The sequence below is a fragment of the Ipomoea nil genome, unplaced genomic scaffold (assembly GCF_001879475.1).
Source record: "Ipomoea nil cultivar Tokyo-kokei standard unplaced genomic scaffold, Asagao_1.1 scaffold2647, whole genome shotgun sequence".
NCBI classification, from domain to species: Eukaryota; Viridiplantae; Streptophyta; class Magnoliopsida; order Solanales; family Convolvulaceae; genus Ipomoea; species Ipomoea nil.
This window is the reverse complement of record NW_017619075.1, coordinates 3,628,997-3,649,410: the sequence shown is the minus strand read 5'-3', so window position 1 is coordinate 3,649,410 and position 20,414 is coordinate 3,628,997. Positions and strand designations below refer to the sequence as shown.

Here is a 20,414-nt window from a genome sequence, read left to right as displayed (position 1 = left end):
AAATGCTTCTATATGGACATATAACAAAGGGAAGTAGGGCCAGTTGGGGCTCCAAAAGAGTAATATTATTATTATTATTATTTTTTAATAGTTGTGTCAAAAGATTCATTCATCCTTAATTAAACGTCAATGTGTCAATATTTAATTCATATGTATTAAAGTTCTACTATATGTAACCGGGGGTGGTGGTGGGGTGGGGGTGGGGGTCCCAATTTTCTTGTGCATTATCTTGATTAGATTTTTTTTCTTTATTTTTTGTTAGACCCTGATGTGTTCTGAGTAGGCCTTTAACTATAGAAGATTTTTCTTCTATTTAATTATTAAGTATATTTTTTAAATTTGTGATTAGATTAGCCGATTCATTTACCGCCAATAAAAATATACGAAAATATTTCAATATTTTTTATATCGATATTGTCTTGTCAAAATAAAAAAAAATGAATAATATTTTTGTTATATATATATATATATATATATATATATATATATATATATATATATTTGTGTGTGTGTCAATGCTCTGGCGAGGCGCTGCTCTCTTGTGCGCGATCGTGCGGACATATCAAATCTATAAGATAAGCTGAGATTAAATTGATGAAAATCGCCTAATAATATGATATAGTTTATAAAAAATCGCCTCATAAACTTATAATTTATCTTGAAAAAGTTAAAATTAATTCATTTCGTGAACTCTGCCCATTTAAACCCCTAGTTTATATATGTTTTCAAATCTGAGATACCAAGATATATAAGTTCCGAAGAATCATATCAATTTATATGATGTTTCTAGATTAAAGTATCTATTACCAATACATACAAAGAATCATTTATGCTGATTGTATGTTATGCTATAAGTTTGACCTTCATAAGGTTTCTAATTGGCAAACAGCGCACACACATATATATCCTGCGTGCTCTTATATAAATATATATATGATATACTTTTATATATGTTGAACAATATTTTTCGGTTAGTTGGTATTGTTTTTTATTTGACTTTATTAATGTTTCACACTGTCACTCTTTTTTCCGTCATATAAATAGGGATATGGTAAAGTTAATATAATTATTACTTGTATGATTGTTGTAAATAATAAATTAAAGGTCAAGTATTAGTTCTGAGAGTAGGACCAGTTTATAATTTTCTAAGACAGTTTCTAGACCTAAAGAGCTGTTCTGATCTTCTATTCAAATAACGTTACCAAACTTGTGTACAAGTCAACTTACCTAAGCCATTGCTTTAACTCAGTATTTCTTAGCTTCTTCCTTGCTTTCTTTCCCTTATTTTCTGGTCAAGAAAAAGTTGCCCAGTCAAATATAGTTGTTTAAGCATTTGATTAGTACTTCAAGATAATCTATGGATGACAAGTATTCCAAATTACATATTCGGTGATTCGTTTATTAACTATTGACCAATTTTAATTTATATATATAATCACCGTGCCATTTGGTGAATAATAGTTTGCATTTTAAGAGATTTAATTAAAAGGTTTAGACGAACGGGGATTAGTCTGAGTATCAATCGTTATGTTGTACATGGTGCACACGGTTGCGAACGACGCCGTTTTACTTTTATGGTGTAACGGTGCTGTTAGTGGCACCGTTTGACTCCACCAATCTTTTTTTTTTTTTTTTTTTTTTCAACTCCACCAATATGAATATATAGTTCATTCATTCTGAATACACAGTACCAGTAACCGGTGTGGATATATAGTTCACTAATTCTGGATATATAGTTCATTAATTATTGATATATAGTTCATTAATTATGGATATGTAGTTCATTAATTCTGGATGTGGATATATAGTTCACTAATTCTGGATATATAGTTCATTAAGTATGGATATATAGTTCATTAATTCTGGATATATAGTTCATTAATTCTGAATTTATAGTTCATTAATTCTGAATATATAGTTTATTCATTCTGAATACACAGACGCAACGAACTGCCATAAGCCAATACAGAGTACTAGTAACCGGTTGGATATATAATTCACTAATTCTGGATATATAGTTCATTAATTCTGGATATATAGTTCAAATTATGCACAGCATAACGCTGTTAACGGCAATCGACAATGAATTTTTATTTTATTTTTTTAAGTCAGACAACGTCATTTTTAATCAAAACAACGCCGTTTGCAACCGTGTGCATCATGGTTGCACGACATAATTTGCGTCTAAGTATGGTACGGGCTTAAGGTGCATCCTATAATTAAGGACTGCTTAGACACCTCGTGACCTGATCAAAAAAATTAAAAAGTTTATATAAGTAAGATCATGAGTTCAATTCTTACTAATTTCTTCGTAATCAAGTATATCTCGCATAGAGTTTTTTTTTTTTTTTTTTTTTAGTGTAGTTAACTTATCTTGTATGCTTTGCAGACTATTATGGAGTTTATTTAGTGCACATCTTTTTATAATTGTTACATGTTTCTCTCGTTCTCGTCACTCAAAAGAAAAGGTTTTTGTACACAAATTCCTTTTTACTAGGGATGGGATACCTAACCCTTCTTGAATCCTACTAAGATGGGTTTGAATGTGTAGAAGTGAAAACCCGGAAACCAATACATGATTGTATATACATACATAGTTTGAAATATATTAAACAGGTTTTGAGACAAGTTTAGATACTCTACTCGGAAAACTTACTAAGATGCAGGGTTTGGATATGTATCAATGAAATCCTGATAACTAGTGGGTATATATAGTTTTAAATATACGGAGTATTAAACAAGTTTTGGGACATGTTTAATTTTTAAGGTCTAGATTAAATGTGTGCGAACGCGCTTAAGTGTGTGTAAATGCGATTGATCTAGATTGGTCTAGTTGACATTGTGAGATCAAATCTTGTGCATCAATCTAATAAATTTAATGGTCTATATTGATCTAGATTAAGTGTGTGCGAATGTGATTAAATGTATGCGAACGCGATTAAGTGTGTGCGAATGCGATTGATTTAGACCATTAAATAATATTAAATGGATGCACACGAGTTGTTCTCACGTTCTCACCTAAGCAAGTGTTCTCATTGGAACCCTCCTCTAGGATCGCGTTCCGATGCGAACAGCCCGCCCAGGAGAGAACTGAGAACTATTCAGCGCTGTCCACGTGTCTAGATCAACGAATCGGATATAATTTTAAAAAACGACGCTGTGTCATTTTCATAAATAATTCTAACTTTGGTGCAAGTAAATGTGTTATAAGTGCAAGTAGTTGGTGCACCTTTGCAAGTAAAAAGTGTGGGCAAATTCACTTACAAGTGCACCTACTTTCACCTACAAGTGCATGTAATTTTGCCTTGTTAACATTCATGCACATAGCAGGGATGGCAATGGGTCGGGTGTGGGTTGGGGAAGGCTACATCCATCACCCGATCCACCTTATATTTTCTCCACCCACCTCCACTCCCAACCCACATCGGGTGGACTTTTTCAAAATCCACCCCAATCCCACCGGGTGCGGGTGCCCACTACGGGTACCCACCACTTATCAACTTATTATTTTTTTCAAAAAAGAATATTTAAATTACTTACACATAATAAAATAATAAAAATTCATTAGTGATACTAAAACATAAAATAATTGAAATATTTAAATATAATAATTAATTTGTAAATTTTTAAAAATAAACTTAGTAGTTTAGATATTAAAAAAAATAGTTAAAAGATACATGAAGTTACCTATTGAGAATAGCTAAAATAGATGGATACCTTACCAATTGACCCCTGCCTTTTATGGTTCAAAACCGAACCCTAATTCATGCATATTGATGGGTGCCTTTATAAGTCTATAGACTATCTTAAGCACATTTTTTTTTGAATACTACTAACTCTATTACAATGCAGTATCTATTCATAATTACTTTCTCAACCAATTGAAGTACAAAGAGCCAATATCACCTCCACTGAGGCTCGATCCCATAACCTCCCAATTAATGGACTAACTTGCATGCGTATCTTAAGCACATAGTTTTCAAATTCCTTAATTATTTCATTAGCATCTAGAATAAATTAAAATGTTAGGAGGTGTATTCAATCAAAACTTTTAGACAACTTTTAATGAGTTTCAAAGTGATGCGTTTTAAATGATTTTCATAAAATTTTTCTAGATTTTTCTAGAACTTTTTTAGGCTTCATCAACTTTAATTTGTACAAATCTATAAAAGTATCAAGTATGTACGACAAATATTTATGAACTTTTAAAAACTTTAATTTTTTGATGGAATGAGGAGCATGAACAAAGCTTTTGTGTATTGATGGTGAGAGATTACAGAATGGAAAAAATGAGTTACAGGGAGAACTACTGCATATTTATATGAGCGGGAAAGGGGTGGTTATAACAGAATTGGAGACTAGCAAAGTTACAGTGATGCCCTTTCGTATCTACACCCTCTATTGCTGCAGTGTCACTAGCTTCCTTCATCACCCCCCCCCCCCCCCCCCCCCCGCGGGTAAGCTGGAGCATGTAAATCTTGCATGCCCAGCTTAGAGGTAAAACTCTTGAACATAGCAGTGGGGAGTAGCTTGGTGAAAAGCCATTGGCAATTTGGTTTGAAGTAGAAACAAACAGAAGCTTAATCAAGCCTTGAGAAACCTTCTCCCGGACAAGGTGACAATCAATTTCAATATGTTTTGTTCGCTCATGGAATACATGGTTTTCAGCAATCGCTACAGCGGATTTATTATCACAAAATATCACTGCCAGTTTCATCTCCATATGAAAATCCTTGAGCAGAAACACGATCTATTGAACCTCACATGTAGTAGCATCTAAGGCCCGATACTCTGCCTCTGCGGAGGATCTAGAGATGGTGGCTTGTTTCTTTAATCTCCAGGAAACAAGAGCTGAGCCAAGGAATACACAGAAGCCGGTAACCAAATTTCGTGTTTCAAAGCAGGATGCCCAGTCCGAATCGGAGAAGACTCTGACATTCAAGTCACCTCCTTTTGGATAGAACAAGCCTTGTCCAGGATCACCTTTGATATAACGCAACACACGATGAGCAGCGATCAAGTGTTTATCAGTTGGTGCGTCAACAAATTGACTGAGGTTATGGACAGCATAGGCGATATTCGATCTCATCGTCGTGAGGTATAACAGTCGCCCAACCAATCTCCTATAGCTGCCGGCTTCACTGAGAGGGGTACCATCATCATGCCTTAAAGAATTTCCAAGTACCATAGGAGTGGCTACTGCCTTGCATTCGAGGAAACCTTATTCTGCAAGAATGTCCAGCGCATACTTGCATTGGCACAAGTTTAAGCCTAGTTCATCCATATTGGCTTCAATGCCCAGAAATTAACCCAATTCACCCAAGTCCTTGATTTTAAAAGCATCATCGAGGAAGTTGTTTAGCTTAGTAATGAGTTTCAAGTCTGGAATGGAAACTAGAATATCGTCTACATAAACAAGAAGGGCAATGAAGTTGGCATTTTCTGTTGAGCATATAGCCATTAATGTGCAATCAACTATCAGCTTAAGTTTTTAGTTGAGATGAAGCACATGCTTCAATTTGGTATCAGAGCCAGACCAAAGGTCATGGGTTCGAATCTCAGCATCACCCATAAGCAATTATTGGAACCCACCGCACACATGAGGGGGCATGTTCAACTTAAGCTTATCACTCTCAGCGCCACCTAGGCATGTTCAACCTAAGCTAAGCTTATCTCTCTAATGAATATGCCACCTGCGAGAGTAATGTCTAACTGATGAATATGCCACCTGCGAGAGGAAGATGGAAGCTGGAAATATGCCGCCTGCGAGAGGAAGCTGGAAGGCACTATGCCACCTGCGAGAGGAAGCAATGGCCATGAAGGGTTCACCGTGTAGGAAGCAATGGCCATGAAGGGTTCACCGTGTAGGAAGGCACTATGCCACCTGCGAGAGGAAGCAATGGCCATGAAGGGTTCACCGTGTAGGAAGGCATTGTTAATGCCACCTGCGAGAGGATGTCTAACTGATGAATATGCCACCTGCGAGAGGAAGCAATGGCCATGAAGGTCCGGATTGTGGTTAGCCTAGCAACTGGGGAGAACGTCTCAATATAGTCAATCCCCAATTGTTGCGTGTACCATTTGGCAATGAGTCTCGCTTTGTACCTCTCTATAGATCCATCAGCATGCAACTTGATTTTATACACCCACTTACAACCTATGGGAATTTTTCCAGCCGGTAGGGTGGTCAATTCCCATGTATTATTTTCTTGTAGAGTTGTTATCTCTGTGTTCATTGCTTCCTTCCAACAATCATGTTGAATAGCTTGATTGTATGACTTTGGCTCAGTCATAGAGGTCACATCCATAGAGAAAGTTTTGTGAGATGGAGCAAGACCATCAAAGGATATTGTGACAACCCAAAAATTTATTTTATAAATCCAGTTTTAAGAAAATCCAAATAGCCAATTTTCACTCCATAAAATTTTTTATAAAGAAAGTGGTGTTGAATAAAATATTTTGAGCCATTTTAAATTTAATTCGACACCAAGAATGGATTTAATTCCAATATTCTGATTTTTCAGGTACATTGCGTGCCACGTTTTGAACTAAGAAATCTATCTAAGTGAAACCGGGAGAATTCTGAGAAGCTTAAACCAAGTGATCATCTAGAAAACATTTTGGGAAAATTCCATTTTCAACCCCAAAGTATTTTGAAATAGTAATTCTAGCCCTTGGTTCATGGAGTATGGTGGACCACTAGACATCCAAAGCCTTTCCTGATTCATCTTTCTTGATTCATCTTTTGCCATCAACTAATCATATGGAATCAACCTAGGGTTTTGTGCTCCTATAAATTGGACACTTAGCAGCTTTGCCTCCTTGTTTCCACCCTTGAGCTCCTATATCCCCCTGCAAGAACACCAAGAAAGACAGTAAGTTTTCATCATCTTCCATTTCAATCCTAGCCTTCCATTTCATCTTTGCTTCCATCCTTCTCTGAGTTTTTAGGTTAAGGTTGGTTGTGTGGTTTGTTTGAGATGTTTAGGAGGTGAAGGAGGTTGTAGCTAGCTAAGGAGGGAGGTGGACCCCAAGCTAGAAGAAGAAGAAAGCTCTAAAGGTATAACCCATGGACTCCCAATGTAACACCCCCCAAACACGACCTATATAAAAGGCCTTAACACCTGCAGATCATACACAAAACTAGCACAGCGGAAGAAGATAAAAACGAAAGCTGGATAAAAAAAATCCGAACGAGGTGTTATGCCACGTCTACCAAACACGGTAAACGCTATGGCGATCAATCTGCAAGTGTATACATCTATCCCAAAAAGGTAACAGTCTAACACTACAACGGCACACAGGCCACGAAATAAAGGTAAAAGGTACTAGACTACTGGCCACTAACATCGCGCTCGTCTAGACATCACCTGAAAGACACAAAGATAAACATTGGGACGACGCCCGGTCAGCGATAATGCTGGTAGCCCACCAATACCTGTTAAGTATCATACATAGGTAGGGTATATATACAAAAATCATTTCAAAACGGAATACATATATATAAGTGTAAAACCGAGAGTAAACACCAACTCAAGACTCAACACTCATCAATAAATACCACGGGAACACATCCCAAGACCACAACGGATAACGACACCACAAGGATAAAGACACGACACACGGCAACACATGCCCTTGTGACTACACACGTCACAAGATAAGAATACACAACCACGGCTACACAAGCCCTCGTGACATCACCCGCCACGAGTTGATATGCCTTCCTTATGCCCTGTTCCAACGATGAATAACACAAGTTATCATCAACCAAACGGAAGGTACAAACAACACACACGCTAGCATTTAGACAACAAACTAGCATGCTTATCAACGGGGAAACTCAAGATAGTTCCGAGGAACACACAAGACACATCTCGGTCCAACGAAACACAATGTTGAACACTTAGCACGAATCAAGACACCAAAGTCCTACATGGATACCTACCATATAGTTCTAGACATACGAAACATCAAGAAGACGCTCAAATAGTTCCACAAAAGAACAACGGGAAGTCAAAAGACCAAATACCGAGTCAAACGGATCACGGGGAGCAAATCCCATCACAACACCAACCATGTACCCGCGGGTAGTGCCCCACCCGTGGTTCCGCCCGCGGGAAAATCATCCCACAAGGCCGTGTACCTGCGGGTAGGCCGGCGGGTGGTGCCCCGCCCCCCGTTCCGCCCGCGGGTACACTCTTGTACCACAACAAATCCCTTCGGGGATTTTCTTCTCCAAACACAAATTCAAGTCCAAAACATGCCAAATCTCACCCAACACAACAAAATGACTTGAATCATGCAAAATGCCAAGCAATGGCACAAAGGAACCCTAAACACAAGCTCTAGATATGCAATATCACAAGACAAATGCATAAACCCTCACATTTCATAGCAAAACACAAGTAGAATCCAAGAAATCACATATAGGTAAGCAAAATAGGTTTTAGTAGAGCATGGGTTACCTCTTGTAGACCAAAAGACTTCACTTAACACTTCACAAGCTCCCCACAAGGCTTACTTTCCAAACCCACTTCAAGATCAAACCAAAAGATCATAAAGATCCTACCTTTAAAAAAAAGACAACTAAGATGGAACCAAAAAGACAAGATAGACTTAGATCTTACCCTCCTAGATGCCCAAATAGGTGAAAGGTTGAATCTTGGAAGCAAATCTTGGAATCTTGACAAGGGTCTCAACTTAGCTTGGAGAATAAGCTACACCTCTTTTCTAGAGAGAAGGTGGAACTAATTTCTAAGAATTGTAAGGAATGAAATGAAGAGGTCTTCTAGGTTAGGATACAATACTAACTCTTGGTGAAAAGTCAAGAATACCCTTACTAAGCTTTAGAAAGTGTAAGGGACAAGGGAACTCCCCTCAAAGCTCAAGGTACAACACAACTTAAAGGTTGACTAGTCAAATACTAGTCCTTGAGTATTAAAAATCAGGATTTTAGGAATTAATTCCTCAAATGAAATAGGATTAATTACTCAATTAATCCATGGATTGAATGTGGATTTTTGGGGTGTCACATCCTCTCCCCCTTCAAAGAAGCTTCGTCCCCGAAGCTTGGGTACGACGAATAGAAACAAACGGTGGTAAGAAACAACATTGTGACAAGAGATTCAAGAACGAATCCTTTTGGTCAAACTCAAAAGGTTCTTCAAGGGTTTCAAACAAAGAAAGGGCATAAAAATTCAAGAATTGTCAAGAACATAACAAGGAGAAGATTGAGCATCACAACTCTATTCTCGACACCACATCTATTTCTACCCAAACACTAAGAACAAGATAACCAACACAAAACACCACTACTACTACCAAGCTAACTAAGCCACAAGGCTACAAACAAAGCAAGCACAAATGCAACAACAAGCAACCAAACAACGGCGACAACGGCCAAAGAAAGCAACCACAAGGAAAAGGCGAACAAGGTAACCACGACTACTAGAAAGACTCGCTCTTCGACTCCCCGGACTCTTCCTCGTCTTCTCCTCTACGGCTCGAGCTGGTTTCGATCTGATCTAGCCGATGGTGCACAGCAACGAACTGCGTCTTCACGAAGGCAAAACCCTCCTCTAACATGCGGTTCTGCTGACGAAGCAAAGCAACAACACGCTCTTCGTGCGACGTGGGGTCGTGCTCCCTCTTGGTGCGAGCTTCCCTTCTTCGTTGGTTCTCTTCACTCTCCGAGTCGCTTTCCTCAGCCTCAACGGCTTCTGGTGCTCCCACCTCTTCCTCAAGATCGGCTTCATCCTCGGCTTCTTCGTCACCTCCCAAGCTCTGAACAGCGAGGCTCAACTTCCCGGCATGGATTCCAAGCACAGCTGCCAACTCCGCTCGTTCATCAGGTGTTTTCCTTGCCACTTCCTCAAGCGTGATGTACTCACCATCATCCAACTGAAACAGGTGACAACTCCGAAGGTTGGCGGCATCCAACACTAGCTTTCCCACAGCCTTAGGAAGACAACCATCCACACTGACGCCCTTCCTAACCAAGATCCAACTCAACACCATTCCATAAGGCAAACTCTTCCGATTGTGATCCTGACAAAACACCATGTGTTGCAACATCAAAGCAGGCAAGTTGAACTTAACCATATTCTTTAGATAGAAAGCAAAAGTGCACTCCAGCTTACCCAACAACTTGCTCTTGTTATTATTTGGCAACAAACAGTCCGACACCAACATCACCAAGATCCTTTGCTCCGCAGACAATCACTTTTTTTCCGGCCTAGAGGCTTGAGTGAAACCACTTGTACGGCCTAACAAGTAGCTCAAATAGTCACGGTACCCCATGGTATCCGTACTAATCCAAGAATGACCACTGTACTGAGCCACTCTAGTAGCAGACACACTCAACAACTGAGCCAACCTCTTCTCAGAAGGCACAACCTTTACACCTCTCACCTTAGAGGTGATCTTAAGCCTGTCACCCTCCTTCGTCACAACCATGTGACGGTAAAACTCTTTCACCAAACTCAGGTATGTCTCGGCCCTTATGGCGAGAAACCCATCCAACAAACCTTGATATCTAAGCAAGTCCAACAAGGAACTAGAAAAAGATTCCGGATCAAAAGCTTTACCTTCGAGAACAAGGTAGTGGGTATCCACCCATTCAGCTTTTCTAGCCAAGCTTGACCTTCTAGGCATGGTAGGAGATGATCCAAAACTCAACAAACAAAGCCCACAACTTCTACTTCTTCACACGAGCTGCCCTCTCTCTCTCTCTCTCTCTCTCTCTCTCTCTCTCTCTCTCGCGCTCGGCGACACAGCGACAGCAGACCGGCGACGGCGGCGGCAGCTCCGGCAATCTTAAAAGGTTTAGTTGAACCATCTCATACTACTAATCATACAATCTCGGCTACTACTCAGGCAATCTAGTACAAGACATACAATAAGCAATCTCATGCTTCTACTCATTCAATCTAGTGCAAGATGTATAAATAAGCAATCACATACTACTACTCATGCAATGTAGTTCAAGATATATAAATAAGCAATCTCGTGCTACTACTCACGCAATCTAGTGCAAGATATATAGATAAGCAATATCATGCTTCTACTCATGCAATTTAGTGCAAGATATATAAATAAGCAACCTCATGCTACTACTCATGCAATCTAGTGCAAGATATATAAATAAGCGATCTCATGCTACTACTCATGCAATCTAGTGCAAGATATATAAATAAGAAATCTCATGTTACTACTCATGCAATGTAGTGCAAGATATATAAATAAGCAATCTCATGCTACTACTCATGCAATCTAGTGCAAGATATATAAATAAGCGATCTCATGCTACTACTCATGCAATCTAGTGCAAGATATATAAATAAGAAATCTCATGTTACTACTCATGCACTCTAGTGCAAGATATATAAGTATATACTATCACACTCTTTCAAAGAAGTTTTTTCTGTGGAGGTTTCTTGTTGTCATAATATGACTTGCTTTGTTTTTCTTTTCTTTGAGTCTCAATGACTCACTTTCTTTCTCTTGAGTCACTATGACTCACTTTCTTTCTCTTGAGTCTCTTAACTCGCTTTCTTTCTCTTTACTCGTAGGCGAGGCCGGGTATCACCATAGTGTGAAATAACCCATTGGGTACGACGTATAGCCGGCCAATCTCTCATCTCGCCCATAAAACCAATCTCGTGGTTCCAATACTCATACTCTGTGGAATCAGGTATCGAACTATCAGTGTGCACACCCCCTGACCAGGATTCCAAGCCTGGCGGGCAGTTTCCAACCTCGTAACGTGGGAATACGCCACGTTACATGATATCGGATCACAATGTCCGTTGTTTTCTCTTTTACTCCAAAAAGACATAGTCCAAACGGGTCCGCCGAATCAAGCTAAGGCATCTCTTTGTCAGCGTTGTGGGAAGATGCATGTGGGTCAGAGTTGCAACAGCTTCGCGTTCAGATGTTTTCGTTGCGGAGATCGTGGTAGTCGCGGAGTGTCCCCAGTTAGCACCCCCGGGAGCCGGAGGAGCATCGGGAGCTGGTTCGGGCCGTGGAGCAGTTGGAGCAAGACCACCTGGCAGAGTCTTCGTGATGGCGCGTTCGCATGTGGAGTCGGAGGGTTTGGTGGAAGAAGAGTTGGCAGGTTGCATGTGGGTCTGGCAGAGTCTTCGTGATGGCGCGTTCGCAGGCGGAGTCGGAGGGTTTGATGGAAGAAGAGTTGGCAGGTTGCATGTGGGTCAGAGTTGCAACAGCTTCGCGTTCAGATGTTTTCGTTGCGGAGATCGTGGTAGTCGCGGAGTGTCCCCAGTTAGCACCCCCGGGAGCCGGAGGAGCATCGGGAGCTGGTTCGGGCCGTGGAGCAATTGGAGCAAGACCACCTGGCAGAGTCTTCGTGATGGCGCGTTCGCAGGCGGAGTCGGAGGGTTTGGTGGAAGAAGAGTTGGCAGGTAACCTTTGTCTTCGAGTCTATCCTGGTTTGCCCGAGAGTATTGTGTTCTGTGTTGCCTTGACTGTTATCTTGTGTTTTGTAGTTGTCTTTTGCTTGGTAATCCTTGGCATGCTTTCTTGCTAGTAAATTCCTTCTTGTGTATCTTAAAACTCAAGCCTAAAGTTTAATTGTAACCTTTGAGTTTCAAACCCAAGCCCATTTCTTTTCAACCCAACTCTTAAACCACTTGAGCTAATTGTCTTTCTTAAAACCTATCTAATTTTAATTCCTTCTAAACCATAAATTCCCACTTTACCCAAAATCCCCAAATTTAATCATATTTTTCCTCAATTTCTCCCAAATCCCTAAATCCCAAAATTTTCTCTCCTTCTTCTTTTCCTTCTTCTCTACCCGTGAACACCCTCAACCCCATTCCCAACCCGTAGCTCCACCACCACCAACCCGTCGCCCCACCATCGCCGGACCACCACCACACCGCCACACCTGGCGGTAGCTCCTTTAAGTTATTTATTAAGTTTAATTCCGCTGCTTAGTTTATCTTAAAAGGTTTAGTTGGTTAAGTAAGTTTAAGAAAAAAGGGGGTGTTATAGATATGACCTTGGAAAGATGATGAGGTGAAGAACCCTTAGTAATGGCTGACTCACAGAAATAATCTTGGAGTCTGCTGGGGATGTGACGAGTTCTGTTTGACTTCCTAAGTTGATCAAGAGTAACAATGGGCTGATGAGGATCATGGTTGTGAGCCACCTCCTGAGAAGTCCCATTATGTGTGCTACTAGTGTCCTCATGCATATTATTCTGAGGTAGAATGGGATTGGATCCAGTGGCTACATCATCATCTTCTGGATCATGGCAGGAAAGCTCATGCTGTTCATTATCCGTGAATGGAATCTGCTCATTATATGTGAATGGAATGATGGGCAGAGGGGGCCCTAATGGAGGAAGCTCATGGGTGGTATTAGGCATCTCTTTGTTTGAGAAGGGAAATTCCATTTCATAAAAACTAACATCTATGGACACAAAGATGGACTTATCTTGGAGATCATACAATATGTAGCCTTTTATATTAGCTGGCATGCCAAGGAAAATACACTTCTTGCCTCTTGCAACCATTTTGTGTCTGGAGTGAGGCAAGGTAGATGCATAACAGAAGCAACCAAACACCCTCATAGCATTTAGATCGGGCTCTTTTCCATATAATCGGCAATAAGGGCTGGACCATTTTATGACTGGTGAAGGCAGCCGATTTATAATAAAAATGGCATGTAGGACGCAATGCCCCCAAAAATCAAGTGGAAGGGAGGCTTGAAACCAGATAGCCCTTGCTACATTGAGTATATGCTGGTGTTTGCGCTCTACAACGGCATTTTGCTGAGGTGTGTATACACATTATTTCTGGTGAATAATGCCTTTCTCTGCAAAAAAAATCTTTCATATTAAACTCAAGTCCATTGTCAGTTCTAAGAACTTTGATTAATGCCCCAAATTGTGTGAAGACTACAGCATGAAACTTCTTTATAAAATGTCTGGCATCTAATTTGTGTTTTGTCAAGTAAAGCCAAGTAAACCTGGAGTAGTCATCAATCAAAGTTTAAAAATAGCGTTCACCATGCATTGAACTAACAGGAAACAGTCCTCAAATATCAGCGTGAACCAAATCAAAGCAAGCTTTTGTAGTTGTAGTACTCAAAGGAAAGGGAGAACGCTTATGTTTAGCCAAGTGACAAATATCACAAGCCATTTCTTTTGCAACAGAAATCTTAACATCTTTCAACAAATGAAGTTTATCTGTAAGGAAATGCCCTAGCCTTTGGTGCCAAACTCTACTGTCATTACAATGTATAGCAAAGCTCTTGTGAGGTGCAGCCTATTCTTGAGGTGGATCCAACAGCAAGTATAAGCCTCTCTCTTGTTTAGCTAAACCAAGTATCATCCCATGAGCACCCTGAATTATGCACTGCCCAGACACAAAGGTTAGTTCACAACAAGTATCCTGTAAGAGTTTACTTACAGAGATTATATTGAAATTTGAAGGAAGGTATGTGGAGAACATCCTTCAAGCACAACTCACTGTTGAGTTTAACATCTCCTATATGTTTGACAGCTATGCCTTCTCCAGTAGGCAAATTAACCTCAGCTCCATACACATTACGATAGTTATCAAAGAAATCAAGAGCACAGACTATATGATCTGTGGCCCCAGAGTCAATAATCCAAGTAGCATCATATAAAGAGATAGAATTAATATTAGAGCACTTGCCTTCATCTGTACAATTTATTTCTTTGAACTCTGGAATCAATGTGACAGTTGCAATGGTGTTTGTGGCAGAAGGTTGTCCAGTCTAATCCTTCTGATTTTGAAGAAGAGAAATAAGTCTCTGCAATTGATCAGATGAGATTCCAAGTTCACCTACATTGTTTGTGATAGTTGCTGCATTCATTTGTTGTTTCCCTTTAGATTTAAACCCCGGCACCCACCCAGGTGGATAACCGTGTTTCTTATAACACTTATCAACAGTATGCCCGCTCATTCCACAAAAGGTGCATTTCGCCTTATTTCCACTACCACTATGCCTCATATTGAATGAGTTCATGGCAGCCATGGCCTCATAAGTAGGCCTCTGGCCGTGATTGATTGCGTTTGCTTGAACGACTTCTATGTTGCCTACATTCAGATTCACTAAGTTGATCTGTCTCTCCAGTTTTTATGCCATAACAAAGACCTTGTAAACCTCCGGCAAGGGATCGAGGACAAGGACATTGGATTTCAAGCTTCCATAATCATCGTTAAGTCCTTGGAGGAACCGAATAACGCGATCTGTGTCACGCCCCTTCCTGATATCATCAATGAGATCACAGGAACACCTCGGATCATATTTGCAGATCGAAAGTGGCCGCAAGGAATTCATCTCCTCCCATATTGTTCTGCACTTCGTATAATAGTCGTTCACAGACAGGTTATTTTGCTTCAAGCTGTAGATCTCATTTTGTAGCGTTGAGATCTTTTGAGCGTCGCACTATGAGAATCTCCTTCTGAGATCCTCCCAAACATCCTTCGCCCTGTCCAAGTGCATAATGCTTTGAGCTATGGTATGGTGTACAAATCTGAAAATCCAGGAGCAAATGATTAGATTGCATCTTCTCCAGGCTCCATACTGCATTTGATCACAATTTGGCACTAGAATGCTTCCTTCAACGAATCACCACTTATTCTTTACTTCAAGTGCTATCCGCATCGAGATACTCCAAGCTCCATAGTTAGAGCTTCCAATCAAAGGAAGATTCACAAGCACTGTGCTCTAATTCTCGTTTGAATTAAGGAAGAAAGGATTCTCCATCTATTCCAGGTTAGAGTTTCTGAGAATTTGTGGACTAAAATTCCTCTGTGGAATTGCAATAGAAGTTGCATGAATCGGAGATTCAGTGATCGGAGATGCCGGAGTTGCTATCTGAGCTTGCTGGTTCATCTCGCCGGTGGCAGTTGCTGCGTAGGAGCCCCTTCCGAGCTCTGATACCATGATGGAATGTGGAGCATGAACAGAGCTTTTATGTATTGATGGTGAGAGATTACATAATGGAAAAAGTGAGTTACAGGGAAAACTACTGCATATTTATATGAGTGGGAAAGGGGTGGTTATAACAGAATTGGAGACTAGCAAAGTTACAGTGATGCCCTTTCGTATCTACACCCTCTGTTGTTGCAGTGTCACTAGCTTCCTTCATCATTTTTCATATTAAAAAGTCTCCAAAAGTCATTAAAACTCTAAATTGAATACACCCTCACAAACACTTTATAACTTCTATTAATATATTATTTATACTTTTCTTACAAAAACTTTTATAATATATAATATATCTATCTATCTACTATGCTAATAAGAGCGAATAATAAAGTTAGACCTATAACGGGAATTAAAAAATGTCCATCCAATTATTTGATGAAATGAATGGTTTAATTTATTTTGATTTTAACAATTTTTTTAATTTTCTTACTTTACCCTCGATTATATTATTTTCTTCCCTTAAATACCTTGACGTTTTGTTAGTATAAACTTTAGTAACGAAATATTCCTTTAACTATTTATTACTCTTAACTTACTCATTGATTTCTATAAGAAAGGTTATTGTTGAACATATACTACGAATATGTTAGAGTGTATTAAAAAATTACAATATAAAATTTAACATTAACTTTGGTCAAATAATTAACCCGACGAAATACATAGCGTTCAAAGTTGAGCATCAAAAATTACAAATAAGGAACCTTGAAAATCATTTTCTTTTATTTTTTTTTTTTAAAAAAAAAAACAAATTTAGGTTAAGTTTTTTTCTTTCTTTCTTTTTTCGTTTACTTAATCTTCTTTTGATTATTTAGAACAAGACTCAATATTTCAATTATGTTTTTTTATGATTGGGAATGATATAGGTTATTATGGTATTAATATTTTTGTCTGTATTTCGATAATGGTATAATTATACATTAATTACTTTACAAATATTGTACGAAGTACTATTATTTTTTTATTAGACAAAATTGTTCTTACATCATTGTCAGACCTTCGCGACCTAACTACAAAGTTGTTGATAAAAAATACAATTATACATGGACTCTAAACGGTAGGACTATTGTTTAAAGAATTGACAATGTTGACACCCCACTGGCTCCAATTGAACAAGTTTACACATTATTCTCAGAATTTTATCAATGCATGAAAACTTTTAAAGAAATTTATAAGTTAATTTTTACTATATTGTTATAACAATATATATTCTAACCATATATTTCAAATTATTTATCCTCATCACCTATTGGCCATGTTTGGTTATTGGCGGATCCGCCGTTTTTGACGGTTTGACATGGTCAAACCGCCAAAAAAAGCCGTTTGGTTAGCAGCGATTTGGAGCAGCGGTTTGCTCCACTGTGCAGCGTTTGCAAGCTGGTGTTTTGGAGAAAATTAAATTTTCCCCAAAACGCCCCTGTTTATATTATTAAAAAAAATAAAAAAAAAACTTAAAACTTATTGAGGAGCCGAATCGGCTCCTTAATTTGAGGAGCCAAAACGGCTCCTCAATGTTGCCCATCTGGGATGGGCAACAAATTTGTGGAGCCTTGAGGCTCCTTAAATAGGAGCCTCAAGGCTCCATTCCCACTTTTCCCACCGATGTAGGACGGTGGGAAAAGTGGGAATACAAGAGGGGAGCAGCTTGTGCTGCTCCCTTCTTTCATTCTTTTTTTTTTAATTATTATTATTATTATTATGAATTATAAATTATAAATTATAAATTATAATGTATACCCTTATGGTCATTTTACATGTTAACCGCTAATCTAAACAGCTAATTTTACCAAACACTTTTTTATAAACCGCTAATACAATCTGCTGGTCAAACCTGCTAATACAATCCGCTATCTGATAACCGCTAACACAACCCGCTACCGTTGACCGCTAACCGCTGATAACCAAACAAGCCCATTGACCGCAATTATAACAATTGTCATTTACAAACTCCCAAAACAATTATCATAACAACGAATGGAAATAAATAAATAAATAAATAAATCAATCAATCAATCAATGACTACATTGTTGTGGATGAAAAGTAAGTATCACACTCTATTACTCTTATTAAATTAAATAAATTAGTAGCTACAACCAGAAAATAATACATATGCGGGCATTTCTTTAATTGAGAATTAGATGTTTACAATGCATTTATTCAAAAAAAATTGATTAATTAACAAAAGAGATATAATTTGATTAGTTATATTTTCTACAATGCAAAGATTCATTACCTTCAAATTCATTAATTAATTATATTCACTACATTGTTCATTATTTTCTTGTTACACTATCTTTTTACTAAATATCAAAGTTATAATACAAAATAATGTTATATTTTTATTTAACAAGTATTTTATTAATACCATGTAAAAGAAAAATAAAAAAATAATTTGAAGTCAATCATATTAACTACTTGGGGAGGATTTGTTGACAAAGATGGTATTCAAATAACTCAAGAAATTGAAGCGGGAAACTACCCCGTAATATCTCTCGATTACATCACAGTTGTTCACTTTAAAGGTAAATCGTATTTTTTTTTATTAAGATGATTTAAAATGAATAAAATTTTACTCTCTTATCTAATCTTATTTCTTTAATAACTAGGAATTTCTCTATCAACAAGAGCTCATTCAACAATAATGGTTGAACCCAAAGTACCTCGATCAGAAAACTTAAAAGGACTTGTATGTTTTTATGTTATAATAATATGTAAATGGTAATTAGATCATTATCTTATGTAGCTACATTTAAAACTCATTATTGGAAATGTCAATGTAGGGAAATAGAACATCGTGACACACTTGACGCATTGAAAGATGTCGAGATTGTTAGTATAAGTTATTATTATATATTGTTGTACAAATATTATGTGGCTTAGATTATTTGTCTAGTCGTCTTATGCCTATTAGTTAGGTTCCTATTCCTGATTGTATTATTGTATTCTAAAGTTTGTTGTTGAATGAATTGATCCTTCCACGCTCATCGGGTATCAGTTAGCCAGTTAGGGCTCTCTCTCCTCCCACATCGTCGATCCTCTCTCTCGTTCAACAATGTCGCAGAGTTCCTCCGAGCGTACACTCACCACCACCATCGTCTCTTCCCCAAACACTAACCCAAATTCCCTCAATAGTGCACACCACTTTGTGTCACTGAAACTTACCAATCGTAATTACCTATTCTGGAGAACGCAACTCATCCCGTTCCTTCGCGGGCAAGGATTACTCGGGTACGTAGATGGAGAGCATCCGTGCCCGTCGCCGGTCTTGGATCTTCCCGCCGGCGACAACTCTGACGACGCCATCTCCGCAGCATCCAATCCCTCCTATGTCGCGTGGGTGCAAAAGGACGCCTCTATCCTCTCCCTCCTCATCTCATCCATGTCCGATGAGGTCATGTATTTGGCCGTTGGTCATACAACCTCGCGCGGCGTGTGGAAAGCGACGGAGACAGCTCTCGGTTCATTGACGCAAGTGAGGTGTCTCAATCTTTTTGGGCAGTTCCAGTCCTTGAGGCAAGAAGATAGCACTCCATCGGAGTACTTGGGACGAGCGCAGTTGCTAGTTGAAGAACTCGCCCTGGCCAGCCGGAATATGACGCTCACATAACAAAATTTGTACGTGTTCAAGGGGTTGCGGCTGGAGTTCCGGGCGATGGCGGCTTCTCTGGCACTCACCGGCACGCTGGTGTCGATTCCCCAACTGGCAGATTATTTGCAGGCGCAGCAGTTCATCAATGCGGATGGTTATCCGGTCGGGTCGCCGGTGATGACAGGCGTCGCACCTCAGGCACTGTACGTCGGACGTGGCAGACGGCAGCATGGCGATGGTGGCCGACATAACCGCGGTGGACAAGGCCGTGGTGGCCGTGGCCGAGGAGGCAGCGCGCCGCGTTGCCAGATTTGCCGGTCACAAGGGAATACGGCCGTGTATTGTTACTGGCGCTATTCCGAAGCTCCACCGTCCCAAGCGCATGTCGTCATCGCAGGAGAGGCCGGTGCATCGGAGGCTACGGCTTGGTTGCCGGACACCGGCGCGTCAGCACATGCTACTCCGAATTCCGGCCTGATCACGCATCCCGAGGATTATCACGGCGGGATATTCTCCGAGTGGGTAATGGCACAGGTTTGGCGATCTCAAGTGTTGGTCATGCGTTAATCCCATCTGTTTCAAAGTCCTTAAAATTATCTAATATTCTGCATGTTCCTGAACTGTCTGTGGCATTGTTATCTGTTAACCATTTCACCAAAGACAATAATTGCTTTTTTGAATTTCACCCTACGTTCTTTGTTGTGAAGGACTGCAAAATGCAGACGGTGCTTCTTAAAGGACTTAGCTCTGGGGCTTATACACACTGTCGGTTCCGAGGTCTCATTTCGCGTTTGTTATTGTTCGTGCGTCTTCCGTGGTCTGGCATCAGCGTCTCGATCA

General features: G+C 39.5%; 1 protein-coding gene across 1 annotated transcript; it reads right to left on the bottom strand.

Annotated features, from left to right (window-relative positions):
- Positions 1–4,750: 4,750 nt before the first annotated feature.
- LOC109154436 (uncharacterized mitochondrial protein AtMg00810-like) lies at positions 4,751–5,461 on the bottom strand. Its single transcript, XM_019302228.1, has 2 exons — positions 5,320–5,461; positions 4,751–5,220 (listed from the first exon to the last, which is right to left on the bottom strand). Exons 1-2 carry the CDS (start codon positions 5,459–5,461, stop codon positions 4,751–4,753), a joined length of 612 nt encoding a protein of 203 aa, XP_019157773.1.
- Positions 5,462–20,414: the final 14,953 nt, after the last annotated feature.